The sequence below is a fragment of the Hydra vulgaris genome, chromosome 03 (assembly GCF_038396675.1).
Source record: "Hydra vulgaris chromosome 03, alternate assembly HydraT2T_AEP".
Lineage (NCBI taxonomy): Eukaryota > Metazoa > Cnidaria > Hydrozoa > Anthoathecata > Hydridae > Hydra > Hydra vulgaris.
The window spans coordinates 23,716,949-23,742,500 of NC_088922.1; the positions used below are offsets into that span (position 1 = coordinate 23,716,949).

General features: G+C 28.5%; 1 protein-coding gene across 3 annotated transcripts in view; it reads left to right on the plus strand.

Moving 5' to 3' along the window:
* The first annotated feature begins 333 nt into the window (after positions 1-333).
* LOC101238431 (inositol hexakisphosphate and diphosphoinositol-pentakisphosphate kinase 2) overlaps positions 334-25,552 on the plus strand; it is a 41,349-nt gene continuing 16,130 nt past the window's right edge. Inside the window, exons 1-4 of one of the 3 annotated variants that reach the window (XM_065792706.1) lie at positions 334-515; positions 16,979-17,029; positions 23,602-23,756; positions 23,898-24,136. In XM_065792706.1, the coding sequence (XP_065648778.1) occupies positions 23,628-23,756; positions 23,898-24,136 (368 nt within the window). In that variant the 5' untranslated portion in view covers positions 334-515; positions 16,979-17,029; positions 23,602-23,627. Of the gene's footprint in view, positions 516-10,689; positions 10,865-15,443; positions 15,723-16,978; positions 17,030-23,601; positions 23,757-23,897; positions 24,137-25,552 lie in introns of those variants that run through there. The other 2 variants (XM_065792705.1, XM_065792704.1) reach the window with 2 other exon arrangements.

Sequence of the window (25,552 nt, forward strand, 5' to 3'; positions counted from 1 at the left end):
TTTATTTTTATTAGTGAGGAAATATTATTAATAATAAATTAAAAAATAGTAGTTATTTTAATTAATAGTTTATACTTTTATTAATAATTTTACAACAATTTTTAGGATTTAAGCTATTTTTTTTAAGAATTGTCCTTTTCACCGCGTATTCATTTATAAAACTTGAAAAAATTAAATACGCGTCGAAGTTCGCTTTTTATTTAAAATTTTATTACTTTAATTAAACTAATCCCAACTTCAAACGAATAATTATGCAAATTATGCAAAACGGATAAGCAACGCTGAAACAATTTTTTATTTTTGAGTCCTGCATTATTCGAGTAACATAAAGTTATTATTTTAAACTTTTTAAATTCTTATGCATCATAATCTATTCATCTTTTCTTTTTAAATAAATCTTATATTACGTAATTTAACATGATCCTCATCAAAGATGTTAGAATAATTATCCGCAGAGTTAGTACTTTTATTTTTTAGCGGTTGTTAAATTCCATTCAACTGTAATAAATACCTCGGTAAGAAAACTTTAATTGAGTATTTGCATGCGAATAAATTAACGACTTCACTTTTTTTTTTTAATTATTTGTTCGGTTGCTTTAGGTCTTTTCTCTTAAAGATTTAACTAATTTTTTTTGATTTCTGTTCAAACTCCATAGCGTTAAACAATGTATAATATTGTTTTAAATTTTTCGTAGTTATGATATCTTTATTACAACTTTATTAGCAAAATACTGTTAAAGAGAACAGCTTTTGATGCAACTAGAGCTGTTAGGTTTTTAAACAGTTCTTTATGTGGTATTGGTCGTATGTGTTCAAGTGTGTTTGCGTGCGTGTGTCTGTTTGAATGTGCTTGTGTTTTAGTGCGTGCATGTGTTTTAGTTATGTGCGCTACCCTAATATTTTATTAACGTTATATTCACATTTGTTATAAAGTAAATTTAGTTTTCTGTTTCGGTATTAGGATTATCTCTTTATTATTACCTAATTATTTATTCTTAAAACAATAATAACCTATATAACTGCTCGATGAATTATCAATATAAATCTACTCAACTTTAAGTTAAAAAACAGATTTTAAGAGAAAACACTTTTTTTAGTTTAGCGACAATTAAAATTTATTGCACGATACCGAACTACTAAATTTGAATAAACAAAAGATTTAGAAATTCAATGGGAGGAGATAATAACATTCTTTTTTGATTTGACATCTGCATTATGCTTATTTTGCAGTTTACTTTTAATTTTTAAAAAATAATTATAAACTACAATCCGTATCATCCATATCAGGGTTGATGCTTACGGTGATTCTCCCAGAAAACCTTTTGGAGGATTGCAGGAGGTATGATGTATTCACAGACGGTAGAATAATTATGAAAAATATCAGAATAATTAAGTTTTTCCCAAGAAAGATATTTAAGTATTAGGATTTTGATGAAATACTCATGGGATTTGAAAATTACAATAAAAGTTATTTTTTTAAACATTTTTTGATATATATATAGTAAAACCAAATGAAAAAAGTATTAAAATATGTTTGCAGCGACAAAACTAAATCTTTGTAATTTATTTAGTAATTTATACAATTATAACGTTTTCAATGAATTTTCAAATCACGGTGTGTAAAAATCAGGATTAACGAGTTTTGTTTTTTGATGAAGTTTGAATTGTATTAATGAAATTTAAATTTAATTTGATAAACTTTGTTTTAGAAATAATACTAGAAGTAACACTAGAAATAATCAGAAGTAACAACTACATTTTTATTAAACTAGTTAACATATTTGTTCTAATGAGTTTAACGAAACAAGTTAACAATAGTTGTATTTAAGGCATTAAGTAGGGCGGATCGGGGTATAAAGTGACACTTAAGAAACAAATGCTAGTTGCGGATAAACTAATCATAGTTAACTCTGTTCATTAATATAAGAAAATAAAACAAAAAACAAAAAAAATTTTTAAAAAAAAGCTACGACAACCAAAGTAACTCTCGACTAGCAAAATTTTTACATTTTATAAGTGGGTGGGGCAAAACGGGACAGTTAAAAAACAGCAGTTACTCATTAATTGTAAAGCTTTAAAAGTGATAAAAAAATAAAGGCTATTTATCATTTCTGAGTGTTGTTATCTCCTCCCATTGATTTTCATTAATCATGTTCAGACATTAAATTCTCAAAAAAAGTAACATACCGGTATAAAATACTAAAATTCATAACCTAACTTTTATATTATTACAATGGTAATCACTACTAAGTTTAAAATTGAACAAAAAATATTATAGATCAATTTATATAAATTTTCGTCATTTCGTAAAGAAATGACGAAAATTTGTATAAATTCGTTAAAATAAAACATTTATGTTTAAAAAATTATAATTTTAAATAAATTTTTTATTAATGTAATTTAAAAGAAATTTTTGACTCACGCTCCGTTAAGCTTAACGGAGAGATGAGAATACGGCCCCTGACAAGTATACGGCCCCTGGCTTATTAGCAATATGTAGAGCAGAATTAAATATGAGCCAATGAGAGTAAAAGTGGACCAAGTCCAATTTTTTTCAAATGACCCTTATGTATGTAAAACTGCAAAAAATTTGTTATATTTTTAGAGCAAAAATGGACCTAGTCCATAACACATTTATTTCTTATTCAACAGAGGGCAGCACATTTTTACTCTAACAATAAATCACCAGGTATAGAGAGTAATAGTGGACCAAGTCCATTGATAGTGCTTTAATGTAAGAAATCAAGATTCAAGACCACATAAACTACAAATTTTCTTAGAATTATTATTATTATATTAGAACAAGAATAACATTTGTACAGGTAAGATGCTTTAAATGAATATCTGATTATGGTTTTATATTAATATAGTGAAGTATACAGCACTTTCACACTTTATAAAGTGACAAAACTGAAATAGTTTGGTGAGCGATAATATAAGATTTATTCAATTGCTCTCAGCAGGAATATAAATATTGATTTGTTAGACAGTAGATATAATGGTCTGTCACTACCAAAGTTACAGCCTCTTTAGAAAGGTCTATTTTGTGGCTTTAATAACATCTAGCTAGGGGAGCACTTGCATGCATGTTGTGTACATGTACATTTTTCTTTCTAATAATATTCTGAATGTATGTAATATTTAAAAAATATTTATTGTAGAATAGTGTAAACATGCATTCACGAATATGCATGTTTACACTATTCTACAATATGCCGCACACATGGTGTCAATGGCATTGATAAAGTGCAAGAAGGTTCAGAGATCTCTAGCTACAGATACAACAATTGCAGATCCTAACTTAGCAGCAGATATACAGACAGAACGTTCTACATTAGCAGCTGAATCTCCGATTGTAGCCGATAATTCACCGGTTGTAGCAGTTGAATCTCCGATTGTAACAACTGAATCTCCGATTGTAACAACTGAATCTTCGATTGTAACCGATCAACGCCCTCGAAAACGAAAACGTTGTGTAACGAACTGGAAGAAAAATGTGATTAAGCGCTTACGAAATACAGGTAGCGAATATGTAAAGCATGGCGGAACGTTACAAAAAGCTAAGAAATTAAACGAACATTATTTAATAAATCACAGTTGCAAAAACATATGGGCTGAAAATTTGACTTAAGAGCAGACTAAAACTCTGTTTGAAAATTTCTGGAATTTGGGAGATTTTGATGCACAAAATCTGTTTCTTGCTGGCTGCGTGAAACAATCAACAGTAGAACGTAGACGACCAAGAGTAAGAAAAAACAAAATTACGAAAAATGAAAAAAAACATGCAAAAGATTTTGCACGAGTATACTCTGTGTTTGCAGATAATAAGCCCGTTACTGTTTGCAAACCATACTTCTTGGCCATATTTGACATTAGCAGCGGTCGACTAAATCGTGCGTTAGTCAACCAACGGGAGAATGGTGGTGTGTCAGGCAAAGATGGACGAGGAAAATATGATCACAAGACACAACGCATTCATGAGGAACACATCACTCGCATTAAAGATCATATTCGCATGTTTCCCACATACGAAAGTCACTATACTAGAAGTCACAGTGCATCTCGCCGCATTCTACCTGCTCATTTGACGGTATCCACTATGTACGACATGTATAGATGAAAATGCATACAGGATTCAGTCGAACCCCAAAAAGAGTGGAAATTTCGGGACATTTTTAATCATGAATTTAACTTGACGTTCCATCAGCCACTAAAAGATAAGTGCAAGAAATGTGACATTTTTAAAACAGACATTGAAATAGAAAAAACTGAACACAAAAAATCTCAACTAAAAGCAGCGCATGAGATTCATTTGCGCAAAGCAGAGAAGGCGCGTCAACCCTTAAAACTAGAAAAGGAAAATGAAGACAATAAACATGCATCTTTTTGTTTTGACCTGCAAAAGGTCATGTCATTGCCTTGCCTTACAACCAATGAAGTTTATTATTGCCGGCAATTATCAGTGTATAATCTAGGCATTCATGACCTTAAAAATGACAATGCAGTGATGAATGTATGGCATGAGGGAACAGCCTCATGAGGTGCAGGTGAGATCGGTTCATGCTTATTGGCATATTGTCAAAATCTGGCAAATAGGGATATTACGTCTATTACAGCATTCAGCGACTCGTGCGGCGGCCAAAATTGAAATATAAAAATTGCACTGTTATGGATGCATTTGACGCAGACGACGAGTATTGAACTGGTGAATCATAAGTTTATGGTCTCTGGGCATTCTTATTTGCCTAACGATGCAGATTTTGGAATAATTGAGAGAGCAAAACCAAAATCCACAGAGATCTTCGTGCCAGAACAGTGGTACAAATTGATCGAGAACTGCTCTATGAAGAAGCGCTTCAGTGTTGCAAGATTAAGCACTGATAATTTCAAGAGTGTGGAGCCCTTATTGAAATTAATTAATTACAAATCGGAAAGTGGATGAGAGTGATCAGAAGGTCAACTGGCTGGATATGCAATGGCTGCAACTTAGAAAGAACGAACCATACAAACTGTTCTTTAAATACTCTTTAGATGATGACGTATCATTCAGTTTCATTTCGCTAGCGAAACGCGGACGTCAAACGAAAAATACTCAGATCTAATGAAACTGTTAAAGTATATTCCTCCCATCTATCATGACTTCTATCAAAAGTTGGAACACAGCGGTCACAACAAGGATGTACTAGAAGATGAACTGCTCGATGACAGCGGCGATGATGATCAGTAAATTCGTGTGGTTTTTATTGTACTGTTTGTAATAATGAGGACTATTTTTGCCGATAATTAGTAAACAGTAATTGTGTTTTTTTACAACATAGTATGAATTTGTACTACTTGTCTTAATTTGAATTGCTATTGTAAACGAATAACATGAAATTTGTTCATGATTTTACACTAAAATGATTTAGCGATTTGTTGATTATGTTTAGAGAAAAAATAGACCAAGTCCATAACTATTATTATATTATTAATAATTATTCAAAAATTTATTTGTGCATTTCACAAATTTTTTAAAAAGTTTATACTTTTCCAAACAGTATAAGTTTGAACAAAAAAAAGTATGTTTGTACAATTTTTAGGGTCCCCGCCAGTTCGATTTTGGGCAAAAATGTTGGGTGTTTTAAACGCCTGGCGGAGACCTTAAAATTTATCCTATAAAATTTTTTATTCTTTTAAATAATATATGTTGGATTGGATATTAATTAAATAAAAGGAGCATGTTGAAAAAATTAAGATACGCCTCCGAGTTATAAAATACGCCTCCGAGTTATAAAATACGCCACCGAGTTATAAAATAGGTTTTTGTAAATATTAATAACTCGGAGGCGTATCTTAATTTTTTCAACATGCTCCTTTTATGTAATTAATATCCAATCCAACATATATTATTTAAAAGAATAAAAAATTTTATAGGATAAATTTTAAGGTCCCCGCCAGGCGTTTAAAACACCCAACATTTTTGCCCAAAATCGAACTGGCGGGGACCCTAAAAATTGTACAAACATACTTTTTTTTGTTCAAACTTATTTTCATATAAATGGTCAATTTATAAATCGATTCGCGAGTTTAATTTCAAAAATTGATAAAATATGAAACACCCTATTACACATGCTATTACACGTTGCTAGATAAACTTGTTTTCCTGTAAAAATATATATATATATATATTCTAGCTTCATTAATTAGTTTTTCCAATTAGCAGATTTTACGAGCGTCTACAGAATTTTTAAAATTTGTATGGTAATATTGTTCCCATGCATTCACAATCACCAAAAATCTTTGACCATGTATGCTACAAGTAGTACAAGCTTAGCAAACAATAACTGACAAGAACTTGAGCTGATAAAGCTGCAACTTTTCTTTTCTTTGTTTTAGATGATGGTTTTTGAAATGATAATGTAGGTCAGCCGAGTTATTTACTTTTACTATCTTTCATTAATGTGATATTAAAATCATTTTCAAGCCAAGCTGGATTCTTTCTAATAAACTTTGCACCAGTTAATTTACTTTGAATCCATCTCTGACCATAATCAAAATAAATAAATGGAGTTGACTCTCAAACCTTTCGCTTTGAAACTCCAAATCTTGTTCTTTGATAAAATCGTATACTTTCGTATACATCATACAAGTATACTGTCTTCTTTTTCGTGTATTTACAGACTGTTGAGTCAAATAAATTAGTGAATTTTGTTTCTTGTGGCACTCACTAAGCCTTAATAACAACAGCATTTCAACATCTAAAATGAGTAGCCACAACCAAACCAACCAAAAGAGATTATTAAACCCATTTGGTTTGACAAGCCTAAATTAATAACAACAAAATTTAGATTAATATATATATATATATATATATATATATATATATATATATATATATAAATATATATATATATATATATATATATATATATATATATATATATATATATATATATATATATATATATATATATATATATATATATATATATATATATATATACATATACAGGGTGGGCCAAAAGTCACTGAACCATTTATATTTTAAATAACTTTTTTATTTTAACAGTTATATGCATGAAATTTTAGTATCATAAAGTCAAGGCAATGGAAAGTGATTTTCTTTCACAAATTAATTTTATTTTTATCTCAAATTTACTTTTAGTAAGCTTTAGAAACTTCATCGTTAAGTGTGAAAAATAACATCCTGCATATGCCTTCCATTTTCTGCTTCACAAATTGCAGCTCTTTCGATTACCTCTGCCAAACCTTTTCCAAAGTTTCTGGGCTTATTTCTCTTATTTCTCTAGCGATGTTTTCCTTTAGCTCCATTAAAGATTGCGGCTTGTTGGCATAAACCTTTTCCTTTAGATATCCCCACAAAAAAAGTCTGGACTAGTCAGATCAGGAGAACGAGATGGCCAATTGACATCACCAAATCGAGAAATAATTCTTCCATTAAAACGTTGCCGGAGTAATTGCATGCTTTCTCTTGCAGTACGAGCTGTTGTTCCATCCTGCTGGAACCATATTCCAACTTGATTTTCGCTCTGTACCTCTCTCCTGTCACAGTCACAGCATTTCCATCATCATCTTCAAAAAAGTATGGCCCAATAATTTCATTTGAAGTTATTGCGCACCATACAGTGCACTTTACAGGGTGAAGTTCTCTCTGATGCACAGCTCTTGGGCTTTCTGTTGCCCAAAAGCGACAGTTTTATTTATTGACGAACCCATTTAGGTGGAAGTGGGCTTCATCAGACATGATTAGTTTATCCAAAAAATTTGGTTCATTTTCAGCTAGTTCTCGTAATCGAACGACATACTGTAGTCTAGGCTGAAAGTCCTGTGGCTTCAATTCTTGGATGAGTTGCACTTTGTATGGATAAAAATTTAGACTTTTCATAACCCTTCCTAATGATGTTCGAGAAATTCAAGTTCCAATGATCGTCTTCGGGTGGAAGTTGTTGGATTTTCTTCAAGATTTTCACGTATCCTTTCTTTGTTTTCATCCGTACAAACAGCTTTAGGTCTTCCAGAACGTGGCAGATTACTTACAGCTCTTTGATCTTCAAATCTTTTAACCATGCTCCTAATTGCATTCCTACTGGAGCATCTCTCGCATTGAATTGCCTTTGATAAGCTCTTTGGGTTTGAATTATTGAGCCTTGATTTTGATAGTAAAATTTTACAATTTGTGTACGTTGGACGGTACTGAATTTCTCCATAATTAATTTCCAGTATCTGAAAAAAATGAAAAATATGAAGAAAATAAAAAATATTAAGAAATAAAAAAGATATTAAAAAATAAAAAGGGTCAGTGACTTCTGGCCCACCCTGTATATATATTATTGTTCAGTAATACGTTTAGTATGAGTAAAACCGTATTATATGTTTTCCGCGATCTTTAAAATTTTGTGCAAATAAAATTTTTTGAGCGTAAATCCCAATTTTTTGTTAGGTAAAAGAGTTCAAACGTAAAAGAAAACCAAAGTGGTGCCTAGTGGCAGCCAGATTTATGAAATTATTAAAGCAAACATATATAAGCTTTAAAATATTTGATTATAAAAGCAAGATGTAGTAAAATAAAAAGCAAAAGTTAGACATTAAAATATAACATATTAAGCATATTTAAAATTGCTATAAATATGTTAATTACTTACCAATTTTAGTCTAACAACTTTTAAAATCCAGATAATATATAGAGTTATAATATAATATTTTAAAAAGCGTAAAATTTTATGTAAAAGTTATTTATTTCCATCGATTTTTTAAGCAACATTTTTCTCTTTATAATTTTTTTTTTCTAATTTCATTCGCGTCTACTTCAACCACAGCAAAAATTTAAGTGTATATAAACGGTTTTAAATTGTTTTACAATATCTTTATAATGGTTTGAAATCATTTAGACATCAAAATTCTGATTTTGGTTTTTATACTTTTGTCAAGTCACTGGCCCACTGTGCATATTTGACTATAAATGCTGTAAAGAGCATTTATTAGATTTATAAAGTTAAAAGTTTTCAGATTCTAGTAATATAACAATAAGTGAATTAAAAAAAAAATTTAAGAGACAGCACATTTAAGATTTTTATTATGAATATTTTCTCCGGAATTTTTTTACTTATAACTTAGATTTCTATACAGTAAAAAAACGTTATTTTGAGGTACATAACACAATCAATAACTCAAATTTTTTTAAATGTGGAGATAAGCAAGATAATTCTTACCTCGATATAAAGCAAGCATTTTCAGAGCTTTACAGGGGTTTGGGCGTCAGGGAGGCCAATAGAAAGTAATAATAGGCGTGTTCCCTGATAACTGTCGATCATGTTGCAAACATGACATTTTTCTATGTCTATATTGGTTTTGAATGAGAACGTTGCGTAAATAATTATGGTAATTAGAGATATTTGGCTTTTACAAGTAGAAGGTTATCTTGTTTAATAAACATTCTAAGTATTTTTGGATACTCCAGTAGCTACAAATCTGTTTACCAGCTACACAAAAAATTTTGTTCAAGTATATACAACTATTGCGCACACCTACTCAGTGGGGACAAAATGTGTTTTAGACGTCTATAAAACGTATTAATACGTTTACGTCTTAAACACGTCTTGGGTTTAACATTCAATTTTTGAGTTTACTTTTAGTTGAAACTATTTCAAGAAATTTATTAATCTTTAATAGAACTTATTTGCTATACATATAATAAGGTCAAATAAATATAAGTGTATTTATATAATGACAAGTATAAATAGTTAATAAATATACATTAAATCTGTATTATAATGTAAGTTACTAATAAATTTAGTTCAATAATTTATTTCTCGCACCGCACTTTGAAAGAAAAAAATTTTACGATTAAACAAAATCCTTCAAATGAATACAAATGAATAAATACAACCTTTTTTAACAGAAGTAATAGTGCCATAGAGTACATTCTCTTTCTTTTGAACATTTATAAAAATGTTTGAATTTAGCTTACCCCCCCCCCCCCCCTACCTTGTAAAAACCCTGGCGTAATCCTGGTCTTTAATAATTTTATACTTATATTTAAAATATCAACTTATAATTATAACTGTTTATGTTAATTACTGTTTTATAAAACAAAAAAATAAAAATAAAAGTTTCAATTACTTTTTTTTTTCAACTAGAGTTTCAAATCTAAATAATAACGACTTAACCAAATTTGTCAAATTTATTTAATAACGAAACAAAACATTATTAACAATTATAGAATAAATAAATTGTCAAATAAATTTATTAATTCATTAAATGTATTGCTAAAGTAACTTATATGAACAAGTTTAAGCGCAAAAGTTTGATAAATTCAACGGTAAAATTCGATTAAAATAATAACTTTTAAAATTATTTTTAGTTTTCCTCCAATCAGTGCTTTGAAAAACTAAATCCATCATCGGTTATAGGTTTTCAAAAGTGCATAAAAATAAAGTAAACTAAACTAAAAAACAAAAAAACTATTATCCGTATTTAAATATTCACCACTGGAGAATGAACTAGCGAACTGAATGAACTGAATTATGAACAATTAATAAAATGCCAAATTCGTATATTGTATTTACTCCCGTTTTAGTTCAAATATCTTTTTTTAATCAAAAGTTTGATTTTTAACCTCTGTAGAATCTATTTAATCGTAAATAATTTAAATTAGTTGAATTATTGATATATTGAAAGAGATTTTTTTTTAAAATTTTTTATTTACAAATAAGCGTTTTTTAAAAACACAGAAAGTTTGCGTTTCAATATTTTTATTCACATGGCAGAAATAGGAAACTTTTTTCATTGTTGCTGGTTTATACTTTGTTTTAAAAAAGAAGAAGTCGAAGAATTATAAAGAATAAAATAAATAAAGAAACCAAAGGTTGGTTTATAAAAGTTAAAATTTTGGTTATGCCAATGAAGCAGGGTTAAAATAAAATCTACAAATCAAGTGATATTAAAAGGTGTTATAAACTTAACACCTGAGATAATTAAATAGATTTAACACCTTCCGTTTTAAACGCCTTACATTCTATATCTTTGCTTGTTAAAACGTGACTGCAAAACATTTATTTTTTGAAGTGAATAGTATTTACTAACTTTAAAATATATAGACATGTGTGCTTTTACGTAAATGAATAAAAGAATTGGTACATATAATTGGTACACATAACTTTGTACAATACCATTTTTAATTTACATTATACATGGTATTGTACAAAGAGTACATTAGAAAAATTAGATTAGGCTTAAAATGAAGCCGGGTTTTTTTTTTAAACTTTATGTAACATTATTGTAAAATGCTTTAAAAAACCTCATTTTTTGGTTAGTATTAAATCTTTATTGAACAGAAATTCAATCAATATACACTCTTAGACGGTGGCATAGGAAGAATTTTTTGATACTTCAAATATGACACATTCAGACATAGTGCAAACTCTAAACTCAAGTATATTCATATTTATGTTAAATGCAAATGTTTTGAAAAAAATCGTAGTTATTAGAGCTTAGGAAAAAATTTAGCCTCTCTACTTCACATGTGAGGGCAATGAGTTAACGAAAAAAACTTTCTCGATAGGTTTTAAGTTTCATTTAATAATCTTTTTAACGTTCATTAGTAATGACCATGAAAATCTCTGCCCTCCCTAAAATGAGTAAACTGTAAATTCCACATGGTCATAAAATTCCAACACAATACCTTTTGAAAACTACAGCAAATTATGTTCAGCATTAGGATACTAAAGTTTGGAGGTTGCAGTTCCTAAAAGTGTCATATCTGAAGTATCAAAAAATTCTTTTTTTTTCCTTCCTCCTCAACTAAACTTAGACACATTTAGTGATCGATGTTGCACCAAAGTTATACTTTTTTGCTTTGGGATTTCTTTTTTTAAACATTTAATCTATTTTTCTTATATTTAGGGGAAATCGTTAATTTTAGATTGATTTTATTATCCACATAAACCAAACTTTTTTTTTTGCTTTCCGGGTAATCAATAAGTGTTTTAAATAATAACAAAGTATATTGAGTATTTTGAACATTTATTTTGTATAATTATAATTTTATAAAAATTTATGAATTTAATAGTTTTTATTTTTAAGTTTAAAAAGTTAGTTTTTTGTCGTCCAGCCGACAGTCAAAAAAACTAAACAAAATGAAAGCAATTATTTGTTTTACAAAATTTAAATTTTTTTTAAAAAGCATTCCATTTATGAGAAATTTAAATAAGAATTTAAGTTTTTCTGGGTCTAGGCATGGCTTAACTTCATCTACTATTTCGTAACGTTTAGTTCTACGAGTGGAATTAAAAATTGCACTTGGCTGATAATTAAACTGTAATTCTGCTGAATATAAAACTTTAAAACAATTTTAGAAACTTTTGTCACAACAATTAAATTGGGATCACTTCATGTAAAAAACTAAATTCATAATAACAAGGGTTCATGCAACAATTCATGAAACTATTATGGATTTTAATTAATTGATAGTATTTTTATATTTCTCTATTAAAAACTTTAAAATATTCTTTTTAAATAATTGTTTCTAATGTAACAAAGCCAATTAATTAGAAATTGACCAATCCAGTATAAACTAATGCTTTAGATGCAATAAAAAAAAATGTTTGAAGTGTTTGAAGATGGAGGATCAAAATTTTGAGCAACAAGAGGGAATGATTTAACTGTTACAAAAATCAATTTTTAATTCTGAAAAATAAAGAGCAATATGTTTCTGTTGCAATCCTGTATTTGCAATGCAAAATTGCAGGTTTGAATTTATTTCAGGGTTTTCTTTAAAACAGACTTACAAAGCAGCCAACCAAAACCAATGCGTGAAGAAAAACTCAATCAAAGTCAATGTCTTAAGAATCTCTTAAACAATGCTTATCTTCTAGGAAAATTACTTGAAAATGCCTCGGATTTGAAGATTAAAAGCTTAATTCTGGACTGAAAAAATTTAATGCAGTCAAACAGATGTTTCAATTTTTTTAATTAAGAGTCAAGTGCGTTAGACTTTGTTTTATTCTAATCCACTTTATTTTACCCATTGTATATTTATTATATTGGGCCTTGAGCCTGTCAATAAATTTGATTGATTGATTTTATACCTTCTTTTGAAAGAGAAAACAAATCCTCGGAATTTCAATTATACTTAAAGTTATGCTGTCATCAAGAATATATATAAGTATATTGACAATCATTAGGAAAACATGACAGTACGCAGCAAAAAACTTCTTCATGCAGATTTTGTACCGGTTTCATCAGTTATGTAAACGTCTCTTAAAGCTTCTACTGAATTATCTTGGTAAATAAGATCCTTTACAATGCCTTTGAAACCCTAAAAATTTTGCATTTTTATGAATTAAAAGCAGTAAAACATTGTCACAAACGTGCTTTTAATGTGTTAGGTACAAACTCTTGTTTGTTGGCTTGTTCAGCTTTGAGAACAGTTGTTGGTCTGTGTTTCTCTTATTTTGTAACTTTGTTCTTATCATGTAAAAAATTGTTTTCAATGCAATTTCAATTTAGTTTGAATAAACACATTTTAAATTAAATAACCAAAGAAATGAATCCAAATTTCTAAAAAAGAAAAAAACAAAGATGGAACGATACTTCAATGTTTGATTATTAGAAGATTATGAGTTACTAAAATTTAGTAACTCATAATTTTCTATAAATCAAACATCTTAAAGCTTTTTTAGTGAAAGGAAATTAAACTCAACTGTTTAAAAACTATTTTATATAACTATTAAAAAGTCAAAAAAATTGGAAACTTTGAAATACACTTTCTCATTAATAGAACTTTAATGAATATCAACAATTTCAGGAACTATTTAATAGAATATTCTTTTTTTTAATAGAACTATTAAATAGAATAACTATTTGATAGAATAGTTCTTTTGACCCTCAGATTTTACATGCAAATCCATAGAAAGTGAAACATTTGGGCTTAAAGATTTATTGATATTTTATATATTTATATGAAGCAACTTTTTGTCAAATTATTACCCAGTAAATACAAGACACATTCTAGATGCGTATAGACGTTTATTATAGGTCTAGATAAAAGTATCTTATGTTTAAAATAGGTCTATATAGAGATACAGTGGTAAAAACGACTACTAGATGCCTTTAAGACAAGAAAATTCATACGTTTTCAACGTTGACATCTTGTATATTTTTAAATGACATCTTTTAGACGTCTTTAAAACGCCTTAGTGTTTACTGGGTCGGCATAGAACATTGAGTTTTAATTATTTGCTTGGCATCGGCCTTAATGATATCCTAAGTCTACCGTATGCTTTCTATAAATCTTTAAAAACAGTTGCAAACTCATTCATATTGTAAAAACAAAACAAGCAATATCAACTTTAACAACACACTAAGAATGTGTCGAGGACTGCTGAAAAAATTATTGATTAGCATGGTACGATAATAGTGTGCAACGTCAAGTGAGCTCAACTTAATTTTTAAAAACATACTATACATGTTGAGCTATGAAAACCTGAAATCACTGTAGACAACAAATTACTAGATAGGAATTTATATTAAATGATAAAAGGTCCGTGGATGATTTTGTCTTAGGGCTCCGCAAATCCTAAATACGCCATTGAATCAGATCTAGTTTCCAAATGAAACAAAATACAAATTTAGTGAGAATAAAAACTGGAATTAAAAAAAAACGTAGACAGCAAAATCAAAAGCCTAAATGTTTATCTTTTCCCCCTAATATATATATATATATATATATATATATATATATATATATATATATATATATATATATATATATATATATATATATATATATATATATATATATATATACATATTTATATATATATATATATATACATATAAATATATATATATATATATATATATATATATATATATATATATATATACATATATATGTATACATATATATGTATATATATATATATATATATATATATATATATATATATATATATATATATATATATATATATATATTAAAAAGTAATTCAAGGCCATTTATAAGTTCGGCCAGATGGCCGGTGGACCGATTGGCCAGTGAATAAAGTAAGAATAATTAAATAAAAAAAGAATAATTAAAAAAATATATTTTTGCAATTTTTACATTTATTTTATGTAAAAAAATATAAAAATTTATAATATTAAAAAAAAAAAAAAAAAGAACTTGTTTTCAGTTGTGTTCAGTTCAGCTTCATATTAACAGTTTTTCTTTTAATTTCGCATATTCTTATGAGAATGATTGAATATTATTTTTCTTGAGCAACTGCTACGTAAAATGTTATAAGATATATTAAAATGTTATAAATTCAAATCAAAAAGTGTAACCTATTTTGTAAATGCTTTATCGTCTCTATAGGACTGGTGAGACCGGTATCGTCTCTAAAGAAGAATGGTGAAACCGGTGTTTACAGTATATTTAACGGTACTTAATAAACTAAATTTTCAATATACCGCAATTTTTCAATATACCGTAAGTACACGAGATTTAACTTAAAGTTTGACTAAACAACAACAATATTTCTAAAGCGGTATATAAACAAAAGCCAGCATCTCATATATTTCCTATATGTGAAAAAATGTCAATTTTCTAGAGAGCTTTGAAAATATTATCACTATAAAAATAATTTGAATAAAGACTATTTAATAGTCGAATGTCTTTTCGAAAATGTGTAGTAGCTAATGGAGTGATCTATGCCTATTTATTTGCTGCTTAATAAAGTCAAGTAAGTCATTTTACCCTTGAATTAAAATTCGTTCCTGTACTCAATTAAACTCCAATTTAGACTTTTTAATGTCACTAAAATAAAACTGTTTTTTTTTTCTTTTTTAATTTTTAAATTAAAAAAACTACATAAAGGTGTTATGTTGTTACGTTACTGTTATGTGATTGTTGGCAATTATATACATGGTTGTCAAGTATATCTGTTAATAAGCCTGTTATGCAACTGGCTAATCAACAGCATTTTTTAGTGTTTATAGTATACTCACGAGAACAATACTTTAATTGATATATGAATTAGTCTTATCAAAAATGCAACTATAGTGTATAGAGTGAATCTAATTTATGACTTTTATACTTAGTTTGTATTAAATATTAAAAATTGAAATAAAAGTTTAATCTAAGTTTAATTTAAAAAAGTTTATTTTAAAAGTATTTTTTAATATTTTAAAAAATTCATGTATTTACAACAACTAAAATACAAGTTAAAAGCTTTCTTAATCTTCAATTTGAAGATTAAGAAAGCTTTACTTTAAAGTTATACTTTGAAGTTCAAAGTGTCGTCGTTCTTAGTGGCATTACCAAGAAATGCTTAATATATTCTGTTTATTCTATAATCAAACACCAGGAGACAGTGTCTTTTTTTAAGCATTATAAACATTTCTTTGATTTTAAAACTTTTGGCTTGAAAGTGTTTCATACTTATTTGTATTATAACTTTTTATACTGTAAAAGAAACAAATTAATTTTGACAATAGTATATAATGCATATGATAAATAATAAAAAAACAAGCTAGAATAACTTTAAAAGCTCACATATATAACTTTCTTCAAATAGAAAAGATAAAATGGAATACGTCCTGAACTGAGCATTTTGTTTTTGAAGTATTGCTTATAAACTTCATTATTATGATTATAGTTGTGTTTTTTTTATTTTATAAAGTCATAATATGTTTTAAAATGTTGTTCAATTCTTTCATTTTTCAATTTTTTTAAACTGTATTTTACCTTTTTTTATATATAAATTTGTCTGATTTTTAACTGTTATGACCTGTTGCAAAATATATGTGTTCCAACTAGAGGTTTAGTTACTTTGAATGAAAAAGGGTATATATGTTGAAGATAAGGTTGCAATATAGAATATGTAATAAATATTCAATAATACTGCAAAAAGTACAAACATAATTTTGGTCTTTTTAAGGCCGCAAAAGAAGAAGAAAAAGTTATTTTATTTAATTGTTATTTATTTTTTATGTTTAGATGCTCCCTTGAGTTTATCTATGTGTTAGAAATTGTCATTGAGATATAAAGGTGAGTTAATTTGTTTTGTTAATAGAACTTATAATTAAAACTTTAAAAAAAAATTGTATATGAATATTTCTAAAGTATAAATCTATATATAACTATAAATCTTTTAAACTTTTTCAAATAAAGCTTTGATTTTTATTACTGTATTCTTCACCTGAGACTATCAAAAATGTTTTTTTCTAGCTTTTAATTTTTTAACATTGTTTTATCAAGGAACTTAATAAATTATAAAAAACTTATGCTTTATTTAAAAAAAAAATTTTCTCTCTTTTTCATCTTTTTCTAGGAAAAAAAAGAGGTCTTTACTTAATAAGTAATATGCAACTATGAGTACCTAGTTTTGAGGTTCAACTAAATGGCATAATTCAGAGATATTTTTGTAATGACGTTTCAAAAGTGTGGTTTTTTAAATGTTAAACTTTAAGGTCTTGGATGCATAAGTAGTCTGTTTTTAATTTTTTTGCTTGCACTATTATTCAGTTTTTTATTACATAGATTAAAAAAAACATTTTGTTTTTATGTCTGTGAAAACCATAATTACATTCCTGGAATGTTCTAGATTTTTACAAGTGTCCTGAAATGTCCTGGAAAATTTAATTATTTTTTAATAATATCCTGAAATTTCCTGGAATTTTTATTATTCTGAATCAAGTCAAAAAGTTACTAACAATAAATTTTTTATGCAAAAAAAAAAAAAATTATATAAGTTGTTTTAATTTAATTTTAAATAACAAGAGAGAATGATCTTTAATTTATTATTTAATCAAAAGGTTTTCTTTGTTTTTATTATATTGCTTAAATTACTTTGAATTTTTGTTTTATTTTATTTCTGTTTTGTTATATCTGAAATTGTGGAGTTTCAAGTCTTGCAAATCAAATTATAATATTTAATTTTTTTAAAGTTTTGAATTACTTTTGGTTTATTATCTAAATATGCAAATTTAATTTTAGAAAAAGTATAAGTAGTAAAAGTATAAATAGTAGAATGCCTTGAAATTTTTATTTTTTTAATGCATGGTTGCAAGCACCTATCAAAATTAGATAATTAAAAAAAGTATAACAGTTGCATCATTTTTTTTTTGTGTAAAAAAAACATTAATGTTAGAAATATGGGTGAAAATGCATTGAAAAGTCATCTTAAAAGTAAAAAACATAAGTTATTGCCTCCTGTATCAAGTTCATTATGCAATTATTTTCCAGAATTGATTATTTCATCACCTTTAAGAACTAGTACAATTCAGATTATTGAAAAGCCATCTACTTCTAAAACATTGGATATGGTATGATGAACAAGTAATAACTGCTGAAATTAGATGGTTAATACATGTGACTTTATCAAAATCTTTTCAAAGATCACGTGAAGGACTAAACTCACTATTTATATCAATGTTTTTTGACAGTAATTTTGAAAGAAAGTTTCAGCTAGGTCGAACAAAGTGTGGATATATTACAAAATATGGCATTGCACCATACTTTTTTGATTTGTATTGATAATAAGAACTTGGCTATAAAAAACGATGCTACTTATCCTTTACACTTTATTAGTTCTAAAACTGAAACAAATAAAAAATGATCCTCTGATGATTCTTTCACAGAAGAAGTTAATTCTCCAAAACATGTCGAAATCCAATTTAAAATTTACTTTATAAAAGATAATGCATTTATAGAGTTGCCTTTTGAACCTTCTATACTATCAAAAATATTTGAGTCATTAGATTCCAACTCAGTTAATATTCCTTTATATAAAGACTTAAATTCTTAATATGATTTTTCAACATTATCGCTGACAAAAAAAGTCCTTAAATTTAGAAAAGAGACTTCTAAATTGTGTGAGGCTCTTGGCAAATTGCTTCTTTTGCCCCCCTAATCTCAATTAGGTTCTGTGTATTTATGAAATTGTCTGCTGCCACCTCCTAAATGTGTTCTATGTAATAAATTAATATTAAATTATAAAAACTTTTAAATAAAATAAAATTTTAGGGGTCGCTCAAGACCCTTGAACATCAGACGGGTCCCTAATATTGAAAAAAAAAGTTCTTCAAAAGCATATCATGTTGGGTCTCAAAGTAAGTGAAGTTTAATAAAAATTCTAAAAATGATAATCATTTTATATACAGATTATTATTTTAAATTTTATGGCTTAAAAACTACCATTTTTTAACTAAAAATAAAAAAAGTACACATTTTTATAGTTTTTTTAAACAAACTTTTTAAATTTGTGTTTCCATAAATTTTATTTCCTATTTTTGAAATTTTTATAAAATTTCACTACTTTTGAGACCCAACATTTTACGCTTTTGAAGAACTTTTTTTTTAAAATATTAGAGACCCATCTAATGTTTAAAGGTCTTGAGCGACCCCTAAAATTTTTTTTTATTCAAAAATTTTTTTAATTTAGTATTAATTTAATAACATAAAACAAATTTTTTTTTTTTTTTTTTTTTTAAACATCTTCGCTTTCAACAAGGCTGGAACTAATTAAAGTTGGAAGTTACTGAAAGAGAAAAGATGAAGATTGTAGAGCAAGATAACGATTGACAGACGACTTAAAAGATTGCAAATTATATGAGTCAGGAAAGCAAGATGAAGGAAGCGAATTCCAAAGAGCTGATGTTTGAAGAAAAAAACTAGACGAATAAGTGTTTTTGGAGCACTTAGGAACAGTCACAGAAAAAGGATGACACTTAATTGAATGACAAGTAACACGAGAATGAATTATAGTAGATGGCACAAGAGGCGCTAGCTCTTTAGAGCAGTGCCCATTATAGTATTTGTAGAAAAGAGAAAGAGAAGCAACATTACGACGATGTGATAATGGTTGGAGGTTGGCTGCAAAAGCAGGTCCAACTATGTTTACAACGCGTTTTTGCACCTTGTCTAAAAGAGAAAGGGCATCATTAGAGGATCCGGCCCAGATATGGCAACAATATTCCATACAAGGCCGGATTTGAGATTTATAAAGATAAAGAATAGAATCCGAAGTAATAAAGTGACGAGCTCGATAAAGAGGTGCAACCTTAGCAGATGCTAATTTTGCAACTGATTTGATATATGGTTTCCAAGAAAGATTGGAAGTAAGAGTTAATCCTAGAAGAATAAGAGTAGGTGACTCATCGAGTACATCACCGTTCATAAATATAGAAAGATCTAAATTATTGCGATAACGATTGGCTGAAAAAAATTGAGTTTTATCTGAATTAAAGTTCACCAGCCACTGTGAGCCCCATGCTGTAGCAGAAGTAAGATCCTTTTCAAGCTCAAATGCCCCCTCCAAACAATCAGAGGGTGTTGGTTTTTTATCACGACAAGAATAAATGTTAGTGTCATCAGCAAACAATGCCACCTTAGATGAAAGAATATCTGGAAGATCGTTAATGTAAATTAAAAAGAGTATAGGGCCAAGGATAGAACTTTGAGGAACCCCTGAAGTTACAGAATAAGAAGAAGAGTGTTGTCCATCGAGGACAACTTTTATGCTACGATTGGAAAGGAAGGATTCGATAATCTTAAAGATGTTGCCGGATACACCATAAAAAGAAAGCTTATGGAGAAGACCATAAGCTTTCTTTTTATTTTTCTTTTTAGCTTTTGAAATGTCGAGAGCGATGGCCTTAACCTCTCCACCTTTATCTAATGCACAATAAAACCTGTCAGTTATTACTGTTAACAAATCAGGTGTAGAACGAGAAGATCGAAATCCATATTGATGGTCAGAAAGTAAGTTATTAGATTCAAGATGAGAAATTAAGTGTTTGTTAATTAAAGATTCAAAAACCTTGCTTATGATAGGAAGAAGACTTATGGGACGGTAGTTAGACGAATCAGATCGCTCCCCAGAATTTTTGAAGATAGGGATAACAGATGCAGCTTTCCAGCAGGCTGGAAAACAAGACTCTGATAAACACTTGTTGAATAGTTTTGAGAGTATAGACGACAGCTCCGGAGAACACTTCTGCAAGACAATAACAGGTACGTTGTCCGGGCCACAAGCTGTAGAAGAGTCTAGGCAGGAGATCACTTTAGATACAGATGCTGGAGTGATATGAATGTCAAGCAATGGATCAACCTGTTTGTTGGCAATATCAGGTAAAAAGCAACTAGTGGAATCAAGAGATGATATTGATGAAAAGTTTTTAGCAAACAATTCAGCTTTGTCTTTAGGTGAGGTGACAAAGTCTGAACCATACAAGAGAGGTGGAATTGTAGATTTGCCCTTATTATTGATATTATTAAAGATTCTCCAGAAGTTACGAGAGCCTAATTTTTGAGGTGAGATACGAGATTTCATGACCTGAGAATAGCGGGTTTTGGCGTTAGACAAAACCTTTTTACAATTGTTTCTAACAGTAATAAACAGACGCCTGTTTTCTAGAGAATTGTTTAGCTGATAAATATGGAAGTAACGGTTTTGATTGGCAATCGCAGCAGCACAGTGTGAAGAAAATCATGGAGGAGAGTGAGGCTTGACCTGGAATCGTTGAGAGGGAATAAAAGATTCCATGCCAGCCTGAATCCACGAAGTTATGTAAGAAGCACATTTGTCGACAGGAAGACGAAAGACTTCTACCCAAGGGCCATCACGAAGAAAATCACGGAAAGAATCCCAGTCAGCTTTACTGTAGTTGTAAGAGGTTCGATAATAGGGGGATTCAGGTGATGAAGAAGAATGAGATATTAGTTTTAGAGATATCAAACTGTGATCAGAAGCACCTAAGGGTGAATGTGGAGAAACTGAGCACTGACTAGGATCAGAAACAAGACATAAGTCGAGTAGAGAAGGTAAATGATTCGGGTTGTTTGGAAAGCGAGTTGGAAAGTTGACTATTTGAGTTAGGGATTGAGAAAGGCAAAAGTTGTGGGCTTTAATGCCTGCCGAATCACTGACACTAGAGCCAAGCCATTCAGAGTGGTGAGCATTAAAGTCACCAACAACAACTATATTAGCTGATGGATAAAGAGAGAGGGCTTGGTCAATATGATCAAAAATAACGTCAAAAAGTGTGCAGTCTTGAGATGAAGGAGAGCGATATAGAACAAAGAGAAAGGCAATAGAGTGAAGTGGTGCTAAACGAAAGCACATAAAAGAATAGTCTGTGGATTCAAACCTAGTTTCACAACAAATGGGTGAATTCTTACGAATGTAAATGCCCAGGCCAAGCATGTGACTATTGGAGTCTTTACGAATTAGAGGAAGATAACCATCAACACTAAGATCACACGATGAGACAGCTGAATTCAAATTAGTCTCACAAAGAGCAAGTAGGTCTGGTGAACTTTGCAAGAGATAAGACTCAACAGAAGAAAAGTTACTTCGAAGACCACGAATATTAGTGAATGATAGGTTTAGAGAATTTGGTGATGATGATGGTTTTTTGTGTTTTATAATTTTTGGCACTTTATTCATTTTTAAATTAGATTGAAGAACTTGACTCAAAGCATAGATAGTACTCATAACACTGTTTAATAGCCCAAGCAGTTGTCTCATTACTACTAATAAACCCTAAGCCGTAACAAAGGGCTCCAAATGTGGCCTCCGCGTGTGTGCACACCAAAAGTACAAACAGGGACACCATCCATGCGCAACATGGCACTGTTAATACTTTGATATTTTTCAGCTGTTGATGGAATCAGCCTCTCTGAGAGCTACCACAGAGTTCGAGAAACCTGACTACCAGCCGGCCTTAGAACCATAAAACTGAGTTTTAGAGCTGTACCCTCATTAGGAGATAATAGAATGAGTTGCCTAGTCATAAAAACAGAGACACAAGCAAAACCCATGCATTGAGTCAAGAAGATCCAGCATTTAACATCCTAAACTGGAAACAATGTATTAAAAATACATCTGCGCCATCCTAATAGATGAAGAAGGGGTGCGAGGCTGGTCAACAGATATAAACTGTTTACCCCTTAAGTCTTTGCCTCGGAGGCCTTCTACAAGACAGTAGCCGGGTGCATTTAACATCTGCCCAAGATGAGTATTTTTATCGAGACACCATCTCTAGCCTTTATTCAACCAAGAGCCCCAAGGAGGGGGTATTTTATATCGGAGTTGGCATCTCCTAGTCTTTGCCTAAAAAGGCGTATCCTACAAGGCAGCAGGACATGAAGCAGATTGTACTGGGTTACATGTTACCAGTAGCAGGATAACCTGATCTGACAGACAATCTGACTGATTTAGGGGGTGGCAGCAGACAATTTCAAAAAAAGTTGTTTTTAGAATCACCCTTATATATATATATATATATATATATATATATATATATATATATATATATATATATATTTATATTTATATTTATATATATATATTTATATTTATATATATATATATATATATATATATATGTTTATATATATATATGTGTGTATATATATATATATATATATATATATATATATGACTCTCGAAATTAGGAAAAATGAGGGTCGGCATCCGGTAATGCCAACCTTAAATGTTCAAGGTTGGCATTACCGGATGCCGACCCTAATTCCAAAGGTTATATATATATATATATATATATATATATATATATATATATATATATATATATATATATATATTCTTAAATCATTAGGATAAAACTGGAAATTATATTTCGCAATGGATGAAGTCATGCATACTGATTTATTTCAAGATAGAAAATTTTCTGTTGATGAAACTAACAAAATTAGTTTAGAGCAAAGAAAAAATTGGAAAGTAAAAGTAGGAATATGTGCAATGAGTAAAAAGGTTCAGTAAAATTCTTTTTTTATTTTTAGTAATAAAATTAAAATTGTTTAACGTTACACCATTTTGATAATTGTACTAAATGTTATAAATATTTTTTAAATAGAGGATACAAATATTTTTTAACTCTCATGCTTACTTTAGACAAAATCTAGTGCAATGGAAGAAATTCTTAGGCGACTTAAGTTTTACCACCATCTTGAACTTATCACATTTTCAGATCAAACAATATTAGAAGTTTCTGTGGAAGAGTGGCCAATTGTGGATGCATTGGTGTCATTTTACTCTACAGGTTTTCCACTTGAAAAAGCAGTTGCATATACAAAGTTAAGAAAGCCATTTGTTTTAAATGATCTTGAAGTACAAGATTGTCTTTTAGATAGGTGAGCTATTTTTTTATTACAATTTTTTATTTTTTATAATTACAAATTTCTGATATCACTTTTTTTGATTGCAATTCAATCAAAGGTGACCCAAAATATTTTTTGATGTTTGAAGTATGCTACTAACAGGTATTAAACAAATTTCACCTTCATGCTTATGTCAAAAGAAAATGTTTTGCAAAACCTGGTAAAAAAAATACCCAGAGTTTAAATGCGAGGATAATGACTTATTTGATTTTGTTTTTGCTGTCTAATATTTGGTTATTAATTATATTCAGTTTTTCCCATGTCCAATTCTAATCCACAGGGGGTGTAAACATTAAATAATGCTCAGGGTTTTTGATTGAATTGAAGATAAAAATTAAAAAAAGATTAGTCATAGTAGTTGTTATAAAGATGAAAAATTAGTCAGTAGAGGTGTATGCAATTTATTGCAACGACATCATTTATTGCAATGACATTGCAAATGGCAGAGGTTTAATTTAATGGTAAAAAAGAAGAAAAAAGATAAATGAAGAAACTTAAAATCAAAATATTATTTAAAAGATATAAGGTTTAAAAAAACTGTATTGAAAACAAGATTGAAAGATTACAAGTTGAAAAGAAAACAATGTTCAAAAACTAAAAATGATAATAAAAAGCTACAGATTTTTAGATAAAAGAATATTAGAAAAAATTAATCTAATCAAAAAAAAGGAAAAAAACAAACTTTACTATTTTTTATTTAGTACATTGCTTATATTGTTGAGTATTTTTCCATGCTTTATATAAGGTTACTTTCTATATATATATATATATATATATATATATATATATATATATATATATATATATATATATATATATATATATATATATATATATATATATATATATATATATATATATATATATATATATATATATATATATATATATATATATATATATGTATATGCTTGTGTGCCACAAAATTTGAAATCAATTTTTGAAAGCTTTTTTCTCAACCAATTTTGCTCAAATTTTGCACATTTAATCATTTTCGATGACAATACAAGGAAATGGAAAAATTTGACCAAAAAAAGTTAATTAAGTTAACAAAAATTTAATTTGTATTTCCCCATACATTTTATTTATTTGATATGAATTGCGTGTTACGTCACAAAAATCATTGATTTGCAAATTATTTGCAATTTCGAAGACATTAAAGCACAGCGATTCAAAACCTATTGTTTTTTAAGTCTTAAGTTATTAAGTTAAAAAACAAAAATTTAGTAAAATCAGTAATTTTTAAATTTAAAAAAAAAAAAAACAGTAATTTTTCCTTCTACAAAAGATAATAAAAAAAGGATTTCTAGACCCAATAGAATTCTGCTTGCATAAAGCATGGATTTGAAAAAATAATTGTTTTTTGATTTACTAGTTTTTGTGTATTGA